This window comes from Rhinoderma darwinii, chromosome 5 (assembly GCF_050947455.1).
Source record: "Rhinoderma darwinii isolate aRhiDar2 chromosome 5, aRhiDar2.hap1, whole genome shotgun sequence".
NCBI classification, from domain to species: Eukaryota; Metazoa; Chordata; class Amphibia; order Anura; family Rhinodermatidae; genus Rhinoderma; species Rhinoderma darwinii.
In genome coordinates, this window is record NC_134691.1 from 259,150,105 (window position 1) to 259,169,978 (window position 19,874).

At 39.5% G+C, this 19,874-nt stretch overlaps 1 protein-coding gene across 1 annotated transcript in view; it reads left to right on the forward strand.

Moving 5' to 3' along the window:
- CNTNAP2 (contactin associated protein 2) overlaps nucleotides 1-19,874 on the forward strand; it is a 1,694,842-nt gene that overhangs the window by 746,968 nt on the left and 928,000 nt on the right. Inside the window, exon 4 of the mRNA XM_075827067.1 lies at nucleotides 9,154-9,301. Within this exon, the coding sequence (XP_075683182.1) occupies nucleotides 9,154-9,301 (148 nt within the window). The remainder of the gene's footprint in view (nucleotides 1-9,153; nucleotides 9,302-19,874) is intronic.

A 19,874-nucleotide genomic window follows, 5' to 3' on the forward strand; every position in this document is an offset into this window, starting at 1 on the left:
ATCGCTGGTTCAAGTCCCCTAGATGGACTAATAAAAAAAGTAAAATGCAGTTAAATAAAGTTTTTTTTCTATACAGTATATACAAAAAAAATATTAAAAGTTAATAAAAACTGCTTTTCCCATTTTTTTTACTTAAAATAATGTTTCAAAAAATGAACATATCTGGTATAACTGCATCGATAAAAATCTGAAGTATTCTAATATAATGTTATTTATCCAGTACAGTGAAAGCTGTAAAAAAAATAATATATTAAACATGCCAGAATTGCTGTTTTTTACCTTAGCTCCCAAAAAAATGGAATAAAAAGTGATCAAAAAGTTGCATGTACCCAAAATGGTACCAATAAAAACTAAAGCTTACACCGCAAAAAACAAGCCTTCATACCACTCAATCGACTAAAATATAAAAAAGTTATGGCTCTCAGAATGTGGCGAGATAAAACAATTTTTTTTCACAAATAGTTTTTTCTTTGTAAAGTTAGTAAAACTTAAAAATACTATATAACTTTGGTATCAACGTAATCGCATCAACCCATAGAATAAAGTTAATATGCCATTTTGCCGCACGATGAACACCGTAAAAATCCAAAAATAATGGCGAAATGTCTGTTTTTAAATTTCATTATATGGTGCATTTAATGGTGCCATGAAAAACTGCAACTCGTCCCTGAAAAAACATGCCCTCATATGGCTATATCGATGGAAAAATAAAAACGTTTTGGCTATTGAAAGGCAGGGAGGAAAAAACGATAAATGAAAAAAAAAAATTGGCTTCAGACAGAAGGGGTTAAATGCTCAAGCATAAACACATAAATATATTGTTCACTATTTAATATACACCCACAGCAATGTCTGCCTTCCATGTAACTTGGATAAAGGGGTTTTCCTATCAGGGACATTTATGGCATAGCCACACGATATGCCATAAATGTCAGAAATATGCGGGTCCCACCTCTGGGACCCGCACCTATCTCTCGAACGGGGACCCCTAAACTCTGTTCTACCTTTCTGTGTTCCCACTGCCACTTTTGATTTGCGAACATGTAATTAGAAAACAGCGTAGCTCGCTGAGCTACGCTGTTTTCGTAACCCCCATAGAAGTTTATGGCAGTTATGGAAACAGCGTAGCTTGCATGCTATGCAGCTTCCGTAACTGCTACTCAGTTCTATGGGATTTACAGAAACCGCGTAGCTCAGCGAACTACGCTGTTTTCTACTTACATGGTTGGAAAACACAAGTGGCAGCGGGAACCAAGAATGCTAGAATGGGGTTTAGGGGACACCGTTCGAGAGATAGGTGCGGGTCCCAAAGGTGAGACCCGCATCTTTCTGACATTTATGGCATGTCCTGTGGATGTGCCATAAATGTCCCTGATGGGAAAACCCCTTTAAGGGTTCCTTAGAAGACAGCAAGAAGGCTTATCACTTACACTGTAGGTAGAAATAAATGTAGGGGTACCCTAAAAATGGGGAAAACATTTCAGGGGTTCCCCCTTATTCATAAGGTTGTGAATCATTAATGCATGGATACATAGATCCTGTTTATGGAATTGGCAGGGAAATCCCTCATAAGAAATAGATTTCTTAAAACTCTACTGAATACTGCCTGGTCCCAATTATTCATTTATAGATGATGTTTCACTGAATAACCAAATAATTGGACTTGATAACTACAATGAAAATTCAGTGAAAAAAACATTGTAATGAACTTGCAGTGAATTTGATTATTTAATTTAATCTTTATATAAAGAACAAGGGATCTCAACAGCCAAAGAAGTTCTGTACAGTTGTACGGTGCCAACCAGGCATATAAGTAATGAGAAAGAATGGGGATAAGGGACATCCTGGTATAAGGAGGCACTCGGCTCAATTTGACTATAAAATACAAATTTATTTAATTTTGACTAAAATTTATGATCTTGTATAAATGACAAACAAGCAAACAGACATCACAAGCCCAGCCAGGTAAATGTAAATATGATTCACCGAGTATGAAAGACAATCTTGCTCATAATGCAGAAAAAATTGTTCGCCTCATGTGAATGCATATATATCACAATGAGCACTGTAATGCAATACAAATAAGGTAAGAATCCTCATAGCGCAATAGCATAAATAAATAACATAATACCACGGACTAACTACAATATCATGGACTGGAAATGGAGTACTGGTTTAAATGGTATGGAAATCTTAGAAAACTACTGCACATGGATATAGTAAATCATGTAAATACATAAAAGCTGCACAGACAAGGATTGCATAATATGACAATCAAGGAAAATCGACCCATCAGGTAAGCATGTTGTATAATATACTTATCCATAGTGTTAGATGTACAGCCGCCAGGTAGGGAATCCCAGATGGTGGAGACAAATGTATCGTTCCTCTTATAGTTGGGAACCACAATTCAAGAAATTTGCTTCCTAATACCTGGAGTAAATGACAGCAGGGCAGCCACACTTCCACTATGTTCGTCTGTTAGGGGATTCCCGAATGGCAAAAAGTCCCACAAGAATGTGGTAATGGAGTTTCCGGAGCTGGTCAAGTGCACTTAACATAAGTGCTTAATACTAACGGCTACCGGGATATGCCGTTCCTATACATTGGCTATGGTATCATCCGCACAGGTCTCTGGCGGGTATGTGCAGTTGTAGCTAGTAAATCCAGTTCTCCGGCTAAGTTCAAGCTACATGCCGAGCATGTGTTTCAGTCTCCAGACCAAAACAACAGTTTCCGGCGTGTGACGTCACACAGCGCGCTGACGCGTTTCGTCACTTACGTGACTTCCTCAGAGCGTATGAAGAGGCATTGACATAGGTTCTCTATATCAGGGGAATACAAGCCAATAGTATGGATCGGTCTGTCGAGCCGCTTATTAACCCCAGTGGTTCCAAATCGGACTGAGGTAAATGATTGCTACATTATACAATACAGTTTACAACACAAATAATAATTTGATTTGAAATTCTTGAAATATTTCTTGAAACTTAATTTAATCTTTCCCTATGTTTGCATTTATGCTAATTGTCTATAATAAAATATTCAGTAAAATGTAATTATTGAGTTAAGATATAAAATTTGCCATAAAATGGATTGTGCAAACCTTTTGTACTAGATCTTGCTTTTTTTTTCCATGGGACTCTTATGATGTTCTGCATGTAGTTAAGTATCTATATTGAACTACACAGGATCCAGCAGATTAAAAAAACAACAAAATAATTCCGTCTTGGAATATTGTAGCTAGTTTCATAAACAGCCAAATAATAGTGAAGCCTCCTCTGCATTTCAATTGTTGTGAAACATTTCATTACTGCGTGCCATTGCTGGAAGAACAAGCCATTAGATATAGTCAGCAGATTGTAATCAGCATTTAAATAGTCAACATTGAAAACAAAATGGCGCAGCCAGTGCCAGTGCTTGATACACAGTGGACTCTTGACACACTTTCCTGATTTTTTGGACACTTTCTCTGCTCAGAGTAAAGATGTTTTGATTTGATTTTCAGTTCCGAGATGTTAAGCAATCTCTGAAATGCTGGATATTGTCTTTGGCACATCAGGTTATCATTAAGCTTTGTATTTTATGGTTGTAGTAATTGTATAAACACTCCAAGCCAAGGAAACCTTTATAAATAACACCATGCTTTTTTATTCTTATCAATGTCTTCTTAAAGAACAACTCCACTTTTTTTTTCTATTTCCCCCTCCATTTGTACATTGGTGTTTCAGTGGGGTGCTGTGTGCAGAAATACTTACCGATCCGTGCATCACGTCGTTTTCGGATCTAGCGCCGCCCACATGATCACATTCTGGCATGGTCTAGAATCATTGTGTTTTTGAGAAAACTGGAACTCAGGCTCTCAATGCATTCCTATGGGAGCCAGAACGAGGCTCCATAGGAATGCATTTAGTCTGAGTTCCAGTTTCCTCAAAAGCACAATGATTCTAGACCATGGATCCGGCGCTGGATCCGAAAACTAGGCGATGCACGGATCGGTAAGTATTTCTGCACACAGCATCCCACTGAAACAGCAATGTACAAATGGAGGGGGGGAAATAAAGAAAAAAGTGGAGTGCTCCTTTAAATTGTATAATCCCACACGCTCAATATGGCTATGAATCAAACCTCTTGCTTGTTTATCATGTGCACTACCTAATTGACAATCTGGCATCTTGTGCTTGCAAACTTGAACCTGTTTTCTGTAATGCATCTTATAAGTAAATTATTTATGTCTTAAAAAAAACAAAAAACTATTTTAAGCGATAGGCTCATACAATCTACTCTTTATTCCGCTTTGTTTTGTACGGAGCTGTAATAGGGCTGATACAGAGGGGCAAGTGGTCTTTACTCATGCCTCTGATTTTATTTAGAGGCATACAAAGTTTTATCGTCATGATTCCTCAGAACAGAAATTTGTGGTGTTCTCCATTGGACATCGTATGTGCGGAAGTAGGTGTCCCTAGAAGTATTGCTTATAGGGGAGAACACCTCCGTAAACTTGTTACTTGATAAAGAATGCACATGCAGCCTGTGAAGCTTCATACCATCTCCGTGCAGGCAGGTTTGCCATGTCCATGAGTATAGCAAACCATTCTAATACATACAGTGCGTTTGGAAAGTCTTCAGACCCTTTCACTTTTTTCACATTTTGTTATGTTAAGCCTTGTGCTAAAATACAAAAAAAATCTAGTTTTTCCCCATAATTCTGAATTCAATACCCCATAATGACAAAGAGAAAAAATAATTTTTTACATTTTTGAAAGTTTAATAAAAATGAAAAACTCAAATTTTGCTATGACACTTGAAATTTAGCTCTGGGGGCCTCCCATTTCTCTAGTTCATCTTTGAAATATTTCTACAACTTGATTGGAGTCCACATGTGGTAAACTCATTTGATTGGCCATGATTTGGAAAGACACACCCCTGTTTATATAAGGTCTCACAGCAGGCAATGCATATCAGAGCAAAAACCAAGCCATGAGGAGGAAAGAACTGCCTGTATAGTTTAGAGACAGAATTGTGTGGAGGCACAGATCTGGAGGAGGATACAAAAAAATTTTGGTGCACTGAAAGTTCCCAAGAGTACAGTGGCCCCATAATTCTTAAAAGGAAGAAGTTTGGAACAACCAGGCCGCTTCCTAGAGCTGGACGCCCCACCAAACGAAGTAATTGGGGGAGAAGGGCCTTGGTAAGAGAGGTGACCAAGAATCCAATGGTTACTTTGTCTGAGCAACAAAGATCCTGTGGCTAGATGGGAGAAACTTCCAGAAAGTCAACCATCACTGCAGAACTCCACCAATCTGGGTTTTATGGCAGAGTGACCAGAAAGACACATGAAAGCCCGCCTGGAGATTGCAAAAAGCACCTAAAGGATTCTCAGACTATGAGAAAAAAGATTCTGTTGTCTGATGAAACCAAAATAGAACTTTTTGGTCTCAATTCTAAGCATCATGTCTGGAGGAAACCAGGCACTGCTCATCACCTCCCCAATTCTATTCATACAGTGAAGCATGGTTGTGGCAGCACCATGCTGTGGGGTGTTTTTCAGTGGCTGGGACAGCGAGACTGGTCAGGGTTGAGGGAAAGATGAATGGAGCAAAGTACAAAGATATTCTTAATGAAAACCTGATCCAGAGTGCTCTGGACCTCAGTCCGGGCTGAAAGTTCACATTCCAATAAGAAAATGACCCTAAGCACACAGCCAAGACAACACAGGACTGGCTTAGGAACAACTCTGTGAATGTCCTTGAGTGGATCAGCCAGAGTCCTGACTTGAACCCAATCAAACATCTCTGGAGAGACCTGAAAATGGCTGTCCACCGACGGTCCCCATCCAACCTGACAGAGCTTGAGGGGATCTGCAGAAACGAATGGCAGAAAATCTCCAAATCCAGGTGTGCAAACCTTGTGGCATCATACCCAAGAAGACTGGAGGCTGTTATCGCTGCCAAAGGTGCTTAAATTAAGTTCTGATTACTTATATCAATGCAAGATTTTAGTTTTTGCTTTTAATATAAATTAGCAAAGATTAATAACATTCTGTTTTCAGTTTTGTCATTCTGGCGCATTGAGTGCAGAATGATGGGGAAAAACGTGATTTTTTTTATTTTAGTACAAGGCTTAACATAACAAAATGTGAAAAAAGTGAAAGGGTCAGAAAACTTTCTGAATGCACTGTATATATAAGGATGGTTTGCTATACTCATGGATATGGCAAACCCACCTGCACGGAGCTTGTTTGAAGCTACACAGGCTTCATGTGCAGTCTTCATCAGGCAACAAATTTACGGAGGTGTTCTCTCCTATAAGCAATACAAGGGAAACCTACTTCCGCACATACTACGTCCAATGGAGAATGCCACAAATTTTTGTTCTGAGGAATCATGACGAAAAAACTCTGTATGCCTCTAAATGAAATCAGATTTTTTTTCATTTTAGCTCAAGACCTCAACATAACAAAATGAGAAAAAAATTAAAGGGTCTGAAGACTTTTGGAATGCATTGTAGGTTTTATTTTTGTTTTATGTCTAATAAAGAAAGCACCAGTAACCCAATCCAACTACCAATATTTCAAATTATCACTTTCTTTGTTGGCATACTATGTGGGAGATGTGTAAGGAAAAAGGGGAGTAGTTGTCAATGGCAACTAATCCGGACAATGCTTATATTTTTCAAAGCGCCTCTGAAATATGAAAGATGGAATCAAATTGGTTGATATAGTCAACTACTCCGCTTTTCCTTTGCACCAGTTTTGACATAACTCCACATTGTGTTCATTGTATGACTCATCTTTGGGTTGTCTTTATAATAAAAGATAATGTCCCATATAAGCACCCAAGCTTCGCAACTCAACAACATCTTTACTGACCCTTTTTCCTTTATGCAAAGTACTATCTGTATTGTGTCCTTCACTCTTTTTTATCACCCAATTCACAAAAATTTCAACCAAAACTTGTCCGTTGCAAAAAATGATAAAACACAACTTGCTTTTAGTCAATCAGAATATACAACACAACAATATTATTACTCACTTCAACTTGTCTTCTCTTCTATGTAACTTCTATGTAAATTATCTTTTTTTGTGAAACACTCAAACACATAAAAAAATGTAAATGCCCAAAGACCATTTGGGTAGAATTTTTAATTGATTTTATACATATGGTGATATAGATCAGAGCCTTAGATATTCATTACTGTTCTGCAATGCTTGTTACATTGATTTTATGTTCATAGAGGGAAATAATTGTAGTCAATACTGAACGGATTATTGTAATCATTATCTGAGGAATTAAAAACACAACGTTTTTAACTATATTTGTCTATTTTGTTATATTTTCTACAAATTGTTGCAAAAATTCGAAAGCATGTATGTATTACATGGATGTTTCTTGAACAAATCCACTAAGTAAATCAGAGTTTAATTTCAGAGCCCTCTAAGCCAGAAGCATAATGACATGTGGACTGTCATACTACGCATCTCATCACTCCCATAAGTCTTCAAAGCTCTCCACAATGCTGCACCGTCAAATAATTCAGCTCTCATCTCCATCTACTAACTAGTCATGCTCTTCGTTCAGCCAATGACTTATTAGGGTATGTTCAGATGGCTTATTTTCAGCCATGTAAAAATGCCCTGTAAAAAATCGCCCTGTAAAAAAGAAGTGCATGTCACTTCTTGAGCCATTTTTGGAGCCGTAAAAAACGCATCAAAAAATGTTGATGCTTAAAAAACGGCTGAAAATCAGGGGCTGTTTTCCCTTGAAAACAGCTCCGTGTTTTGCAGCCATTTTAAGTCTAGCGTAAGAACATACACTAACACTCATCCTTCCTTATTAACTCCTTCAGGTCAAAGCTTTTTTGTGCTATGAGGGCATTGCAACTTTTTTCTATTTTTTCATCACTTTGTTCCAAGGGCCATAACTTTTTAATTCTCCTGTCGACATAGTCATATAAAGGCATGGTTTTTGTAGGAGGAGTTGCATTTTTTTAATGGCACCATTGTAGGGTACATAAAATGTATTAAAAAACTTTTGTTAATTTTTTTGGGGGGTTGAAAAAAACAGCAATTTTGCCATTGTTTTCTGAGATTAGTTGTTTTGGGCATTCACCGTGCGGTAAAAATAACATGTTCACTTTATTCTTCAGGTCCTTACGATTACAGTGATAGCAAATTTATTTTAATTTTTTTTAATACTTTTGCAAAATAAAAATATATATATTTTTTATATATATATATTTTTATGCAATTCCATTCTGAGAGCCATACTTCCTTTTGTCTCATTGTTTGTTCATTTATTTTGATGACTTGTATTTCTACTTCTTTGTTATGTGTCCAATTGAAAAGAAATACAGAATATGTTGGTGCTATATAAATAAAGATAATTAAGCCTAGTTCACACAGAGTATCTTGGCACTGTTTTTGACGCAGAAACCGCAACGGAAACAGTGCTAAAAACAGCCGAAATTACCTCCCATTGATTTTTTTAAAAACGCTCACGCGAAAAAAAAGCGACATGCTCTTTCTTCAGGCATTTCCGTCTCTGACCTCCAATTTAAATCAATGGGAGGCAGAGAAAGAGGCTTTCACTTGATTTTCTGCCTGCAGCGCTCAGTGGCCGCTGCCGAAAAACACCTGCAAAAAACTCTGTGTGAACATACACTTAGGGTATGTTCACACGCTCAGGTAAAAATGGCTGAAAATGACAGAGCTGTTTTCAGAGAACTTTTTTTCTAAACATCTTTGGAGCTGTTTTTACATTGATACAATGAAAAACAGCTCCAAAAATGGCTAAAGTAGTGACATGCTCCTTCTTTTTTACAGGGCGTTTTTTCATGTGCAGTTTTTTCAATGGCCAGATGTTTGGAGGCGTTTAGCTACCATTTTTTCAGGCCTAATTCGAGGCGTTTACGCCCCATAATACGCCTCAAAACACAGCGTGTGAACATACCCTTATAATTATCACTCCCTGTCTCTTGTTCATGTTCCTTCTAGGTTCTGCACTCTGGAAATGATAGCAGCACCCTGGGTTGCATTGGCAGTTATATGACATAGACTTATATGGTGTTTTTTTTTTTAAAATATGCTAATGTTATTGCTGTTTAGCTCATTTTATATTTGACATTAAACGGAAGATTTTTATTCTCCTTTAGGCATTTCCTGGAAACGTTAACTCCGATACTGTTGTCCGACATGAGTTACAGCACCCAATAGTAGCTCGCTATGTGCGTATAGTTCCTCTGGACTGGAGTGGGGAAGGACAGATTGGATTAAGAGTTGAACTTTATGGATGTCCATACTGTAAGTTCATACAATGTTTTGAGTAAAAAAAAATGTAATAGTAATCAAATGTAAGATACATGTTTACTTTTCACACATTTTATACATTATATACTCAAAGGAGTTTTGATAGTAAGACTATTTAACTATTTGAAGTATTAATTAAACATCTGATGTAAAACTAGAACCGTGTCAAGTGCTAGATGTAGACTACATTATTGGGATCATCGAGATACACTTCCTACCGTTATGTTTTTTGGGCGCCAAATAGTGTACCCACTAATTGGCCCCCAAATATAGAGCAAAATAAGCATGCTCCATAATTTTTATGACACTTCTTGCTTCCAAGGAGTCAGTTCTGCAGTGAACTATGTAACGTCACTTCTTTCGGTACTGCTATATGGCAAAAGGGCTCCCATAGGAGAAAGATATTTGTGGCAAACTAGTTTCCAGCCCCTCCCCCACAATTGCCACTTTTTCAAGGCCAATTCATGAGGAAAGTTGAGGCCTCTAATTCCGTGTTAGTGATAAGCAAAACCCTTAGCTCAGTTCAGAATTCCCAACATACAGCACTCATCAGACCCCAAATAATTTCTGATTTGAGGCATAGCTGGCCTAGCTTTTTCATAGAGTGTATCAGTCACCCTTGCTGAAGGGGGCGCCTCAGGGGCATTTGTGACAATCAGAAATATTATTATTTATTGTATAGCACTGTTATTAAATTGCACTTGGCGCTGTTACTTTGGTGAATGAATGTTCATATTGTTTCAGAACTATATGGTAGTATTTACGTAGGAATTGTGTGGCACTGCAACTTAGGCAGTGTTCAGTATATTATTTGTGCAGTGTATGGTGGTGGTGCCTGCACTGTATAGCATTGTTATTTAGGAAACTGTAAAGAAGTGTAATTCGGTCAACATATGGCACTGTACAGAACTTATTATCAGGCACTGTTTGGCATGGTTATTTGTCCACTAAAAAAGCAAAATATAAAAAAAAAAGTTTACTTTTTAGGTTACAGCTTCTATGTATCCTGTATTGTTCTGTCAAAGCCCTGGCTGTCAACTCAGCTGAGCTCATGGCCCGGCCCAAAGCTGGTCCTGCATGTCTCTGACATGCAGGATCCAGCTAATATCGATCACATCCAATTTTTGAACTGAGATGTGATCATTATTAGAGGAATCCTGAGTTTCAGGACCAGCTTTCATCCGATTCTGGTGGAACGATGCAGCTCCTTTGAATACAGGATACATAAAAGCTGTAAATTACAAAAATAAAGTTGTTGTTTTTTTATAAAAGTCAATATAAAAGCTGTTTCAAAGCACTTAAAACATTGATTTATTAAAAAAAAATGTTTTGTTTCAAAGGTGTACATAGCCTTCAAGCTAATGTTAAGGTATCTACCCCAGTGACAAGGGTATTAACCACCACAGATAGTGGTGGCATATTGCTAGCAGTGCCAAAATCCTCACTGATACTGAGAATAACGGGGCTGCAGAACTGGTTTAGTGCCGCAGCCCATTAACAGTTTTTTCCCTGTAGAACCATGCTCCCGGCTAACCACTATGTAGGGAACTCCAGCACAGTTCAATTCAAGCGAAAAAAGCTTTCTAGTAGTTCCCTGCACATCCAGTGGCCGAGAGTTTCCTGCACGTCTAGGTTCCGGCAGTCGAACCTGCCCATCGTTCAAAAAGTGATGGCATAACTTATCAATATGCCATCACTTTCTGTGATGGGAATAACCCTTTAACCACAATGACTATAAGTATTTTTTATTCTAATATAAATAGATGAAGATCATATAATATACTTTATTAATGAGTGATACTGGGGTTATTTTGTTTTACTTCCCCAATTAAATTTTCTTACCATATTTCTATAACCATATTAAGTTAACTTGAAGAAAGAAATGTTATTCTATTAAGTAACAGAATCTCTTAGGTATTGGGGAACATTGATGCGCTGAATAAAATTCTATCTTTGAGAACACAGTGCAAAGAAAAAAAATTATTTTTTTATTGAAAATAATTTCTCCATTTGCTTCATAATGTTGAGAGGATGAGTGATAAGCCAATCTGAATTGTGTCATAATGTTACATGCAGCATTTGCTTTTTGAGTTCTATGTAGCTCAGCGGGAGAAAAAACTGTGCTCTAAAATATTTTTCTTATTGTATTATACAATATTTATAAAAATTGTATAAATATCTGTGCAACCTTGGTTTGTACTACTATATATCACAATAATAGTAAGCAAATGTATTATTTATCAAACTATCCCAATGATGTACTAAAACCAGGCCTTATTTCATGTGCTATGCTTCTGTTTCGGTTATTTTTTTAGTATTAAAAATAGACTAGATTATGGTATGTGTGCTCAGCGGTGGAATGACCATTCAGGCATTAGGGCAGTGCCCTAGGGCCCATGACCAGGAGGGCACACAACTACTTGGCCATTTAGAGCACACATTAAAGTTTGTGTCTCAAAAAAAAAAAAAAAAAGGAAATGTCAATGATAAGTCTCCTCAATTACATTTTATTAACCAAGATAAAGTTTATCATGGCAATAATGGCTAGAAAGGGGCCATTACCTTTTAATGCCTTGGGGTCAAGCTCATTCTTAGTCTGCCCCTTTTTATGCTGCATTTTAACTCTTCATATTAAAAACATAACCATTTAGATTAAATAATTTTGGCATCAAAAAAGCTTTATTTAAAAAAAAATATTAACTAGAACATGGAAGGAATCTATGATAGACAATCTATGAAAGGTGTTGTACCTGCAAAAGATACTGTCCAAAACACAAGGGCAAGGAAATGCAGGAACATGGTGCCCAAATTCTCCTCACCAAATGCAGATTTCCAATTCTGAACTAGGCACCGTATAGTTGAAGGCTTCAGTGTTTCCAACTGTGTTGGCAATCTAGGGGAGGGAGTGATATGGACAGTTAGCCAAGGTTGTTTTTGATGGGGCACAATAATTCAAAGTTAATGCAAAAGTTCTTACTGAATTAGTATCCAGCCTAATGTGGAAGTTGTGGCTTCTAACATGCTTCTGTTACCCACACAAAACAAAAAGAAGACGCACCTAAAAAGGTTTCAGAGGCCGTTCAATATACATTGTGAAAATCTTAAATTCTTACATTTTACTTCTATGCTGAGATAGGATTAGTTAAAATAACCTGAATCCTGAAGAGGTGGAGTGTATTTTCTTGTAGATTCAAGTCACCAAAAGCATCAAAGTACCCACATACATATAACTGCTACTATTCCCACCATTATTTCAATGAACTCAAGGTCTGCGTGACAACGTTGCATTTAGTAGAAATCAGAAGGGAATATGTTGCCACCTGAGATTTTCAGTAGTGCAGTAACAGGCTTTGGGCCTATAATGCCAAGCAATGATTTTACAGCATAAAAGAAGTTAAAGTGTTGTTTTTTTTTTATTTGTATATTTTTAGTCTGATATAATTTTATTTTGGTAGGTCTCCTTTAATAATATGAGAAATATTTTGGACTCTATAAAAGTATTTCTAATATCCACAGTTGAGTAGTCATAAAATTTATTTTAATAGCAAATCCATAGTTAAGAAATTATAGATTTTTGGAAGCACATTTTTCATTCTGAAGTTCACGTACATCATGCTTAAGGATGTACAGATTTCCCATTATTCCTATCTTCAGAGGTGCTTTCGCTGAGTAATTAACTTGATATGACCTGTCAAGAATAATGATGATGGAAAGAGACAACTGCTGCGACCATATCTCTGGCTTAGGGGCTGTTTACATCTGCGCTGTCACATTCTGTTGTTCTGCTCAGTCAAAGGAGAAGAACAAGCGAATGCCGGATGCAACGGTTCCCTTGCAACAATGACACTGCCCGCGAACGATGGAACCCATTCACTTTTTTGGGTTCCATTGGCTTTCCATCAAGGTATCCGTAGATTTACTGTAAACAATAGCGCTGCATGCAGCACTATTGTTTCTGGTAATTTCTGTTGGACCTGCGACGGAGGCCCCATAACGAAGCCTCCAACGCAGATGTGAACAGCCCTTAAAAGAATGGTTGTCATTCTTCAAATCCATTTAGGCATTGTGGGGACAAACCAAGCTGAATATCTCTACTCTACCAGCACTAAATGTAATTGTAAAAGGGGCTACCCTTTATAGCGTGGAATAGATCAGGGGTCTCAAACTCGGCCGGGTAAGTGGGCCACATATAGAAAAAATGGGAAGTTGATGGGCCGCATTACTTAACACTATATTACTATAATACTAATACTACATTACTATAATAATAATACTACATTACTATAATAATACCACTAGGTTTAAAATTTGAGAGAATTCTCCACGTGCTTCAACAATACAGTTTTCCAGTTTAAGTGTCACTAAATGCAGTCTGGTGGCTCAGTTGGCAGCGTTTGGCAGACACACATGTCAAGATTGGGCAGCCCCTTTTTAGATAGTGCCACAGTGCCCTCTGTGGATGCTGCCACAGTGCCCTCTGTGGATGCTGCCACAGTGCCCTCTGTAGATGCTGCCTCAGTGTCCTCTGTAGATAATGCCACAGTGCCCTCTGTAGATAATGCAACACACCCCTAGATAATGCCACAGTGTCCTCTGTAGATGCTGCCACAGTGCCCTCTGTAGATGCTGCCACAGTGCGCTCTGTAGATGCTGCCACAGTGTCCTCCGTAGATGCAGCCACAGTGCCCTCCATTTCCCGGGGTTGACACTTCCACAACCCACATGGACCAAGCCCAGGCTCCCAAACTGCAGAGCAGGTTTTCTCTCACCGCTCACATCTTCTCTCCCAGTGACAAGCACAAGATTCACATTAAGGTGTAAGCACCCCTCAGTGATTTAGGACTTCTGGCCTCTGCCACGGATCATTGACAGTCTAACTTTAGCTCTTCTCAACCAACCCTGCACCTCTCCTCACTGGCTTGTCATTGCTACACTTTGCAAACCACCATCAGTCTCACGATGGCTTAACTCAGAGCCCAACTGCAGACAAAAAAGACACAGGGTCCCATGGCACATCACACGGTCTATCACTCTCTCCCTAAAGGCGCCAAAATCGACCTTATATCTCCTACACTGGCCCCTCCCAACTAGCATTTTTAGAGCCACAACGCTCTTCACTATATTAGCGTCCGGTTCTGCATGGGCTCGCACTGGCACATTCTCCAGCAGTGATGACAGGGCAAGGAGGCACAGCAGTATATAATGGCACAACAGCACTCCAACATTTAAGAGCAATATACACACAAAGTGATATAAACACAATTTTACATAAGGGGAAGAAAACTTACAAATTATGCCCATTACATACTACTGCACCCTACTGTAGTAGAGTTTTTTTTTAATCTAATCAGATTTTCTTTGTAACTAGTATATCTGGTTATTGCTCTTAGAAGCTGGTAACAGGTACTAAAGAGTAAACATAGTAGTTAAAAAAAACCCAGGCAGATGACCCTGACATGCTGCAATATGTAGTTTGGAATGCAGCTCTATCAGTCTTATTGCCTAAATGAGATTATAAGGAGGGAAAAAGGGGCAAATGTCCTGGGGCTTCACCATGTAGGGGCCTCCATCATGAATGGGGATTCATAGTAGTTTAGGAAAGACTGGTTAATTTGTACTACTGCTTGGGTCTTGTATCAATACAATTCTGCTAGTTATATGGCATTATTGAAAAAAAAAATGGCATTCAGGATGAATGTATGCATGAAGAAACCCCACCATTATTACTTACTAAATGGTTTTTAAATTTGTGCCAAGGAAACGGTAGTACGGCCTTCCAGTAGAAGTGTGGTGAACAGCTGCCATTGTTCCATAGGGTGGTCTGTATTTCCTAATAGACATGCACTGTGGGGCATAGAGCACACACAACAGACCTTCCCAGACTAGCATGACCATTGTAGCTGTATAATTTTCATGCTTCACATGTATCTTGTTTTTTTTGAGGAAGTATCCCTTCTCTTCCTTCTACATAAGGGCCCTCACATAATTGTTTGTCCAGGGGCCTCAACAAACCCAAACGCAGCCCTGATCACATTCACAGTTTGTAGCGGTCAGAGATAAACCTACAGATGTGTCCACCCTTATCATTGCTTGAATTTCGCTAAGGACTCTAATTTCGCAGGTTAAAAATTCAATACATTATTGCGCTGACCAGTAAAAGAAAGATGTATACCGCGTGGTATACTTTTTTTCAACATGGGAACCTATGTGTGACGGATGCTATCCATTGAGGTATCCTTCTAAGATATAATCTTTTCTTTTTTTTTTTACATTTTGCTCCGCTCGACTCGGAATATGTTGAGCCAAAAAAAAATTGAGGACACATCTGTGGATAGGGCACACAACAAATGGAATCTACAAATCCAGGGTAAAGTACATTTCACACCATAGCACATCTTGTTTGCTCTAAAAAAAAAATAATGAAAGTTAGTGTAGAGTTTCATTTAAGTGGGTCCTGGCTAACTTGTTAATCCCTATACACACTCTCACAGATCTCAAATTTCCATTGAACTTACTGATTTTTGCATCACGCAATGGTCTCCCACGCTACCAAACAAGTGTTCATTTTCAAAGTGAAATGTTTATTTGCAGAACAGATTTGCATCATTCGCTCCTAGTAAGTTGGTGATTTTAAGCATTTTAATAGAAATAAGAAATGTGTTCATTTCGCTGTGACAAATTAATCACTTTGAAATTATTCCAGCATTTTATTGCTGAATTATTGCTTTGCAACCTAACTAATTATAATAAAGTAGACTTGTGTGCTTTAAAACAATTTATGAACTGCATGAAGGGTGTAATATTGTTTTTCATTTTTCCTCAAAAATGTCAACCGTAAACAACATGCAGAAAGTGTGCTCATTTCAAGGAAAAGTTTACAAAACATGTCAAGGTTAGATTTCGCACTCATGCATATGACAGAACTTTAAGTATGAAGCATTTACAGCCTCACATTATGGTGCTTCTGTACAACACAATATTATTGAGATTTTCTCTCCTTAAAGGATATACGTACCCTCCATAATAAAGCATCTGATGGAGAATAACACAATGTTTCCCTATGAATCAGGACAAAAAAAAACTCTGTATGCCTCCATATGAAACCGGAGGGATACAGCAGTATAGTATAGGCTCCTAGACTGCTATGGGGGCTGTATTATGGTTTTGCACAACTTGAAGGGTTGTATAGAGTGATAATATGTTCATGAACCCTTACTGGAGTCATCGGTTTAAAAGCTGTTTAACAAAAAAGCTATCCATTTCCCTTTGATATCATAGCAGATGTAGCAGGCATCGGTCTTTTAAATGTGGCACCACCTGCTGTGCACAAGTTAGTAAAAAAACTTGCCTTTTAATTAACAAGGCTATAGTTCATAGGTTGGTACTGCAGATAACATGTTATGGCTATGGGGTATGTGGACCCACTAGGCCGCTCGACCTTAGCGGAGTAGCAGCTGGCCAATCTATAGTCAAAAGCAATCTTTAGGACAAGAGTACCTGGATAGATGACTTGGCGGACACTCGGCGTAGCAGACACTCGGCGTAGCAGACACTCGGCGTAGCAGACACTCGGCACTGATGACACTCGGCACTGATAACACTCGGCACTGATGACATGTGGCACTGATGACACTCGGCACAGATGACCCTTGGCACAGATGACACTTGGCTTTGCACTGGAACCAACACAATTACTGGAGACGGGATATAGGGTACAGAAAAACAGGATACAACTAAGGAACCATTGAACATGGGCAGACACAACAATGATCAGGCAAGGAGAGGTAGAGCAGAGCCCTTTTTAAAGTCCAGGGTGTACAGGGATTGGCTGGGGAACTTTGCACCTTATAGAACTCAGAGGGGATCTGCAGACGTGTGTGCCGGCATCTCTAGAGAGGGAGACGCCGGCATGAAGAGCATGTCCTGCGGTCCCGGCTGCTGGTAAGTAGGACGTGCCTGCGGTCTGCGACCTGGGGCACAAAAGTACCCCCCCCTTATGCCTCCTCTTCTTAGGTCCAGAGCATAGGAGAAACTTCTTGATGAGAGTTGGGGCATTGATGTTCTCTTCTGCCTCCCAGGACCGTTCCTCAGGACCAAACCCTTTCCAGTCTACCAGATAGAAAGTCTTTCCTCCTACCCTCTTGTATCCAAGGATTTTCTTCACCTTGAAGACATCAGAAGAGCCGCTGGGAGCAACTGTAGAATCAGGCAATTTGCTGTATCGGTTCAGGACCACAGGCTTTTAGAGGGACACATGGAATGAGTTGGTAATCCTGAGAGTAGGAGGCAGCTGAAGCTTACAGGCACAGGGTTTATTCGTTGCAAGACCTCGAAAGGACTGAGGAACTTCGGAGCGAATTTGTGAGAAGGACTCTTGAGACAAATGTTTTTAGAAGATAGCCAGACCTTGATTCCGGGGGGAAACTGAGGAGGAACCCTTCTTTTACTATCGGCAAACCTCTTCATGCGATCAACCGCCTGAAGGATCGTGGACTTGGTTGGCTGCCAGATGTGACGGAAAGTCCCAAATGAAGAATTAGCTGCCGGTATTTGAGTCATGGCTGGCACAGGGAGAGGAACTCATGAATGCTAACTGTACAGAATGTAGAATGGAGAAGAAGGAATAGACTCACTAGTATAGTTATTGTATGAGAACTCTGCCCAAAGCAGAAGCTGTACCCAATTGTCATGTTGGGCATAAACAGAATAACGGAGATAATTTTTTTATATTTGATTGGTCATTTCCACTTGACCATTAGGCTGTGGGGGATAGGCAGAAGAGAAATCCAACTTCACATCAGGGAGTTTACCCATGGCTTTCCATAAATTGGACGTGAACTGTACTCTCCGGCCTGAGACAATATGTAGGGGTAGTTCGTGTAGACAAAAGCTAAATGAACAGGTTTGCTAAATAGGAAGCAGAGGGAAAGGAACGAAATGTGCCATTTTGGAGAAGCGGTCCACTTTTACGCAGACAGTAGTACACACAGCCGTAGGAGGAAGGTCTGGCATCCGGCACTGGCAGAGGTTGATGCAGACCAGCAGGTTTGGAATTGGTAGATTTGTTTGAGGCACAGTTTGTACAGGAGGAAACATAGTCCACAACATCCCTAGGCAACGTGGGCCACCAGTAGTGACGAGTAATAAAGTTGAGAGTCTTACAGACACCTGATTGCCCAGCAAGTTTTGAACTATGTCCCCAGTGGAGGATTCTTTTACAGTCTGCAGGGCAAACAAATTTTTTTCCAGCAGGGATATCCTTGATCTGTAGGGGTTTACTGCAATAATCTTGGAAGGGTCAATTATGTGTTGAGGACTTTATTCAGAGTTGTCTGTCTCGAATGACTGGAACAGGGCATCAGCCTTAATGTTTTTGTCCACAGGACGGAAGTGGAGAAGAAACTGAAATTTGGCGAAGAACAGCGACCATCTGGCTTGACGAGGATTTAGTCGCTAGGGACAACTGAAAATAAGTGAGATTTTTGTGATCCGTAAAGTTGATGATAGGATGAGCAGCCCCCTCCAGCAGATGTCTCTACTTTTCCAACACCAACTTGACGGCGAGTAATTCTCAGTCCCCAATGGAATAGTTGCGCTCAGCAGGAGAGAAAAGTCTGGAGAAGAATCCACACGATACCGCTTTTTCTTTGGAATTCCTCTGAAACAAGAGTGCTCCTGCACTCATTGAAGAGGCATCAAACTCCAAGGAAAACTGTCGAGTCACATCAGGATGTTGAAGAACAGAGGCAGAAGTGAAGGTGCACTTGAGGCTGGAGAATGCCGCCTCTGCCTCAGGGGACCAGTCCTTAGCGTTCACTCCCTTCTCGGTAAGAGCTGAGATGGGAGCAGTAAGGGACAAGAAATTTGGGATGAATTGCCGGTAAAAATTGGCGAATCCAAGAAATGTTTGGATAGACCTTGAGGATGTGGCCACTCCAAGACGGACTTCACCTTCTCTGTATCCATTTAAAGTCTACGATCATAAATACTATATTCCAGGAAGGGCAAGTTTTTTTTTTCAAGCACCCACTTCTCAAGTTTCGCATACCGGCTATTCCCCCTTAACTGCAACAAGACTTGGCGTACGTGCTTCCGATGCTTCGTCAAATCAGGTGAGTAGATCAAGATGTTATCCAGATACACCACCACGTAGACATACAGAAGATCACAGAAGATGTCGTTCACAAATTCTTAGAACACTGCTGGAGCATTGCACAGTCCAAAGGGCATTACGAGATACTCGTAGTGACCATCCCGGGTGTTAAACATGGTTTTCCATTCATCACCCTGGCGGATACGGATAAGGTTATAGGCCCCACGTACATCCAGCTTAGTGAACACCTTCGCTCCACGAATCCTGTCAAAGAGCTAGGAGATTAGTGGCAAGGGGTACTTGTTCTCGACTGTGATTTGATTCAACCCACGGTAGTCAATGCATGGTCTAAGAGATCCATCCTTCTTTTCCACAAAGAAGAATCCAGCTTCGGCTGGCGAAGCAGACTTCCTGATAAACCCCCTCTCTAGATTCTCAATGACATACTGACATGACCTGGGTTTCCGTCAAGGA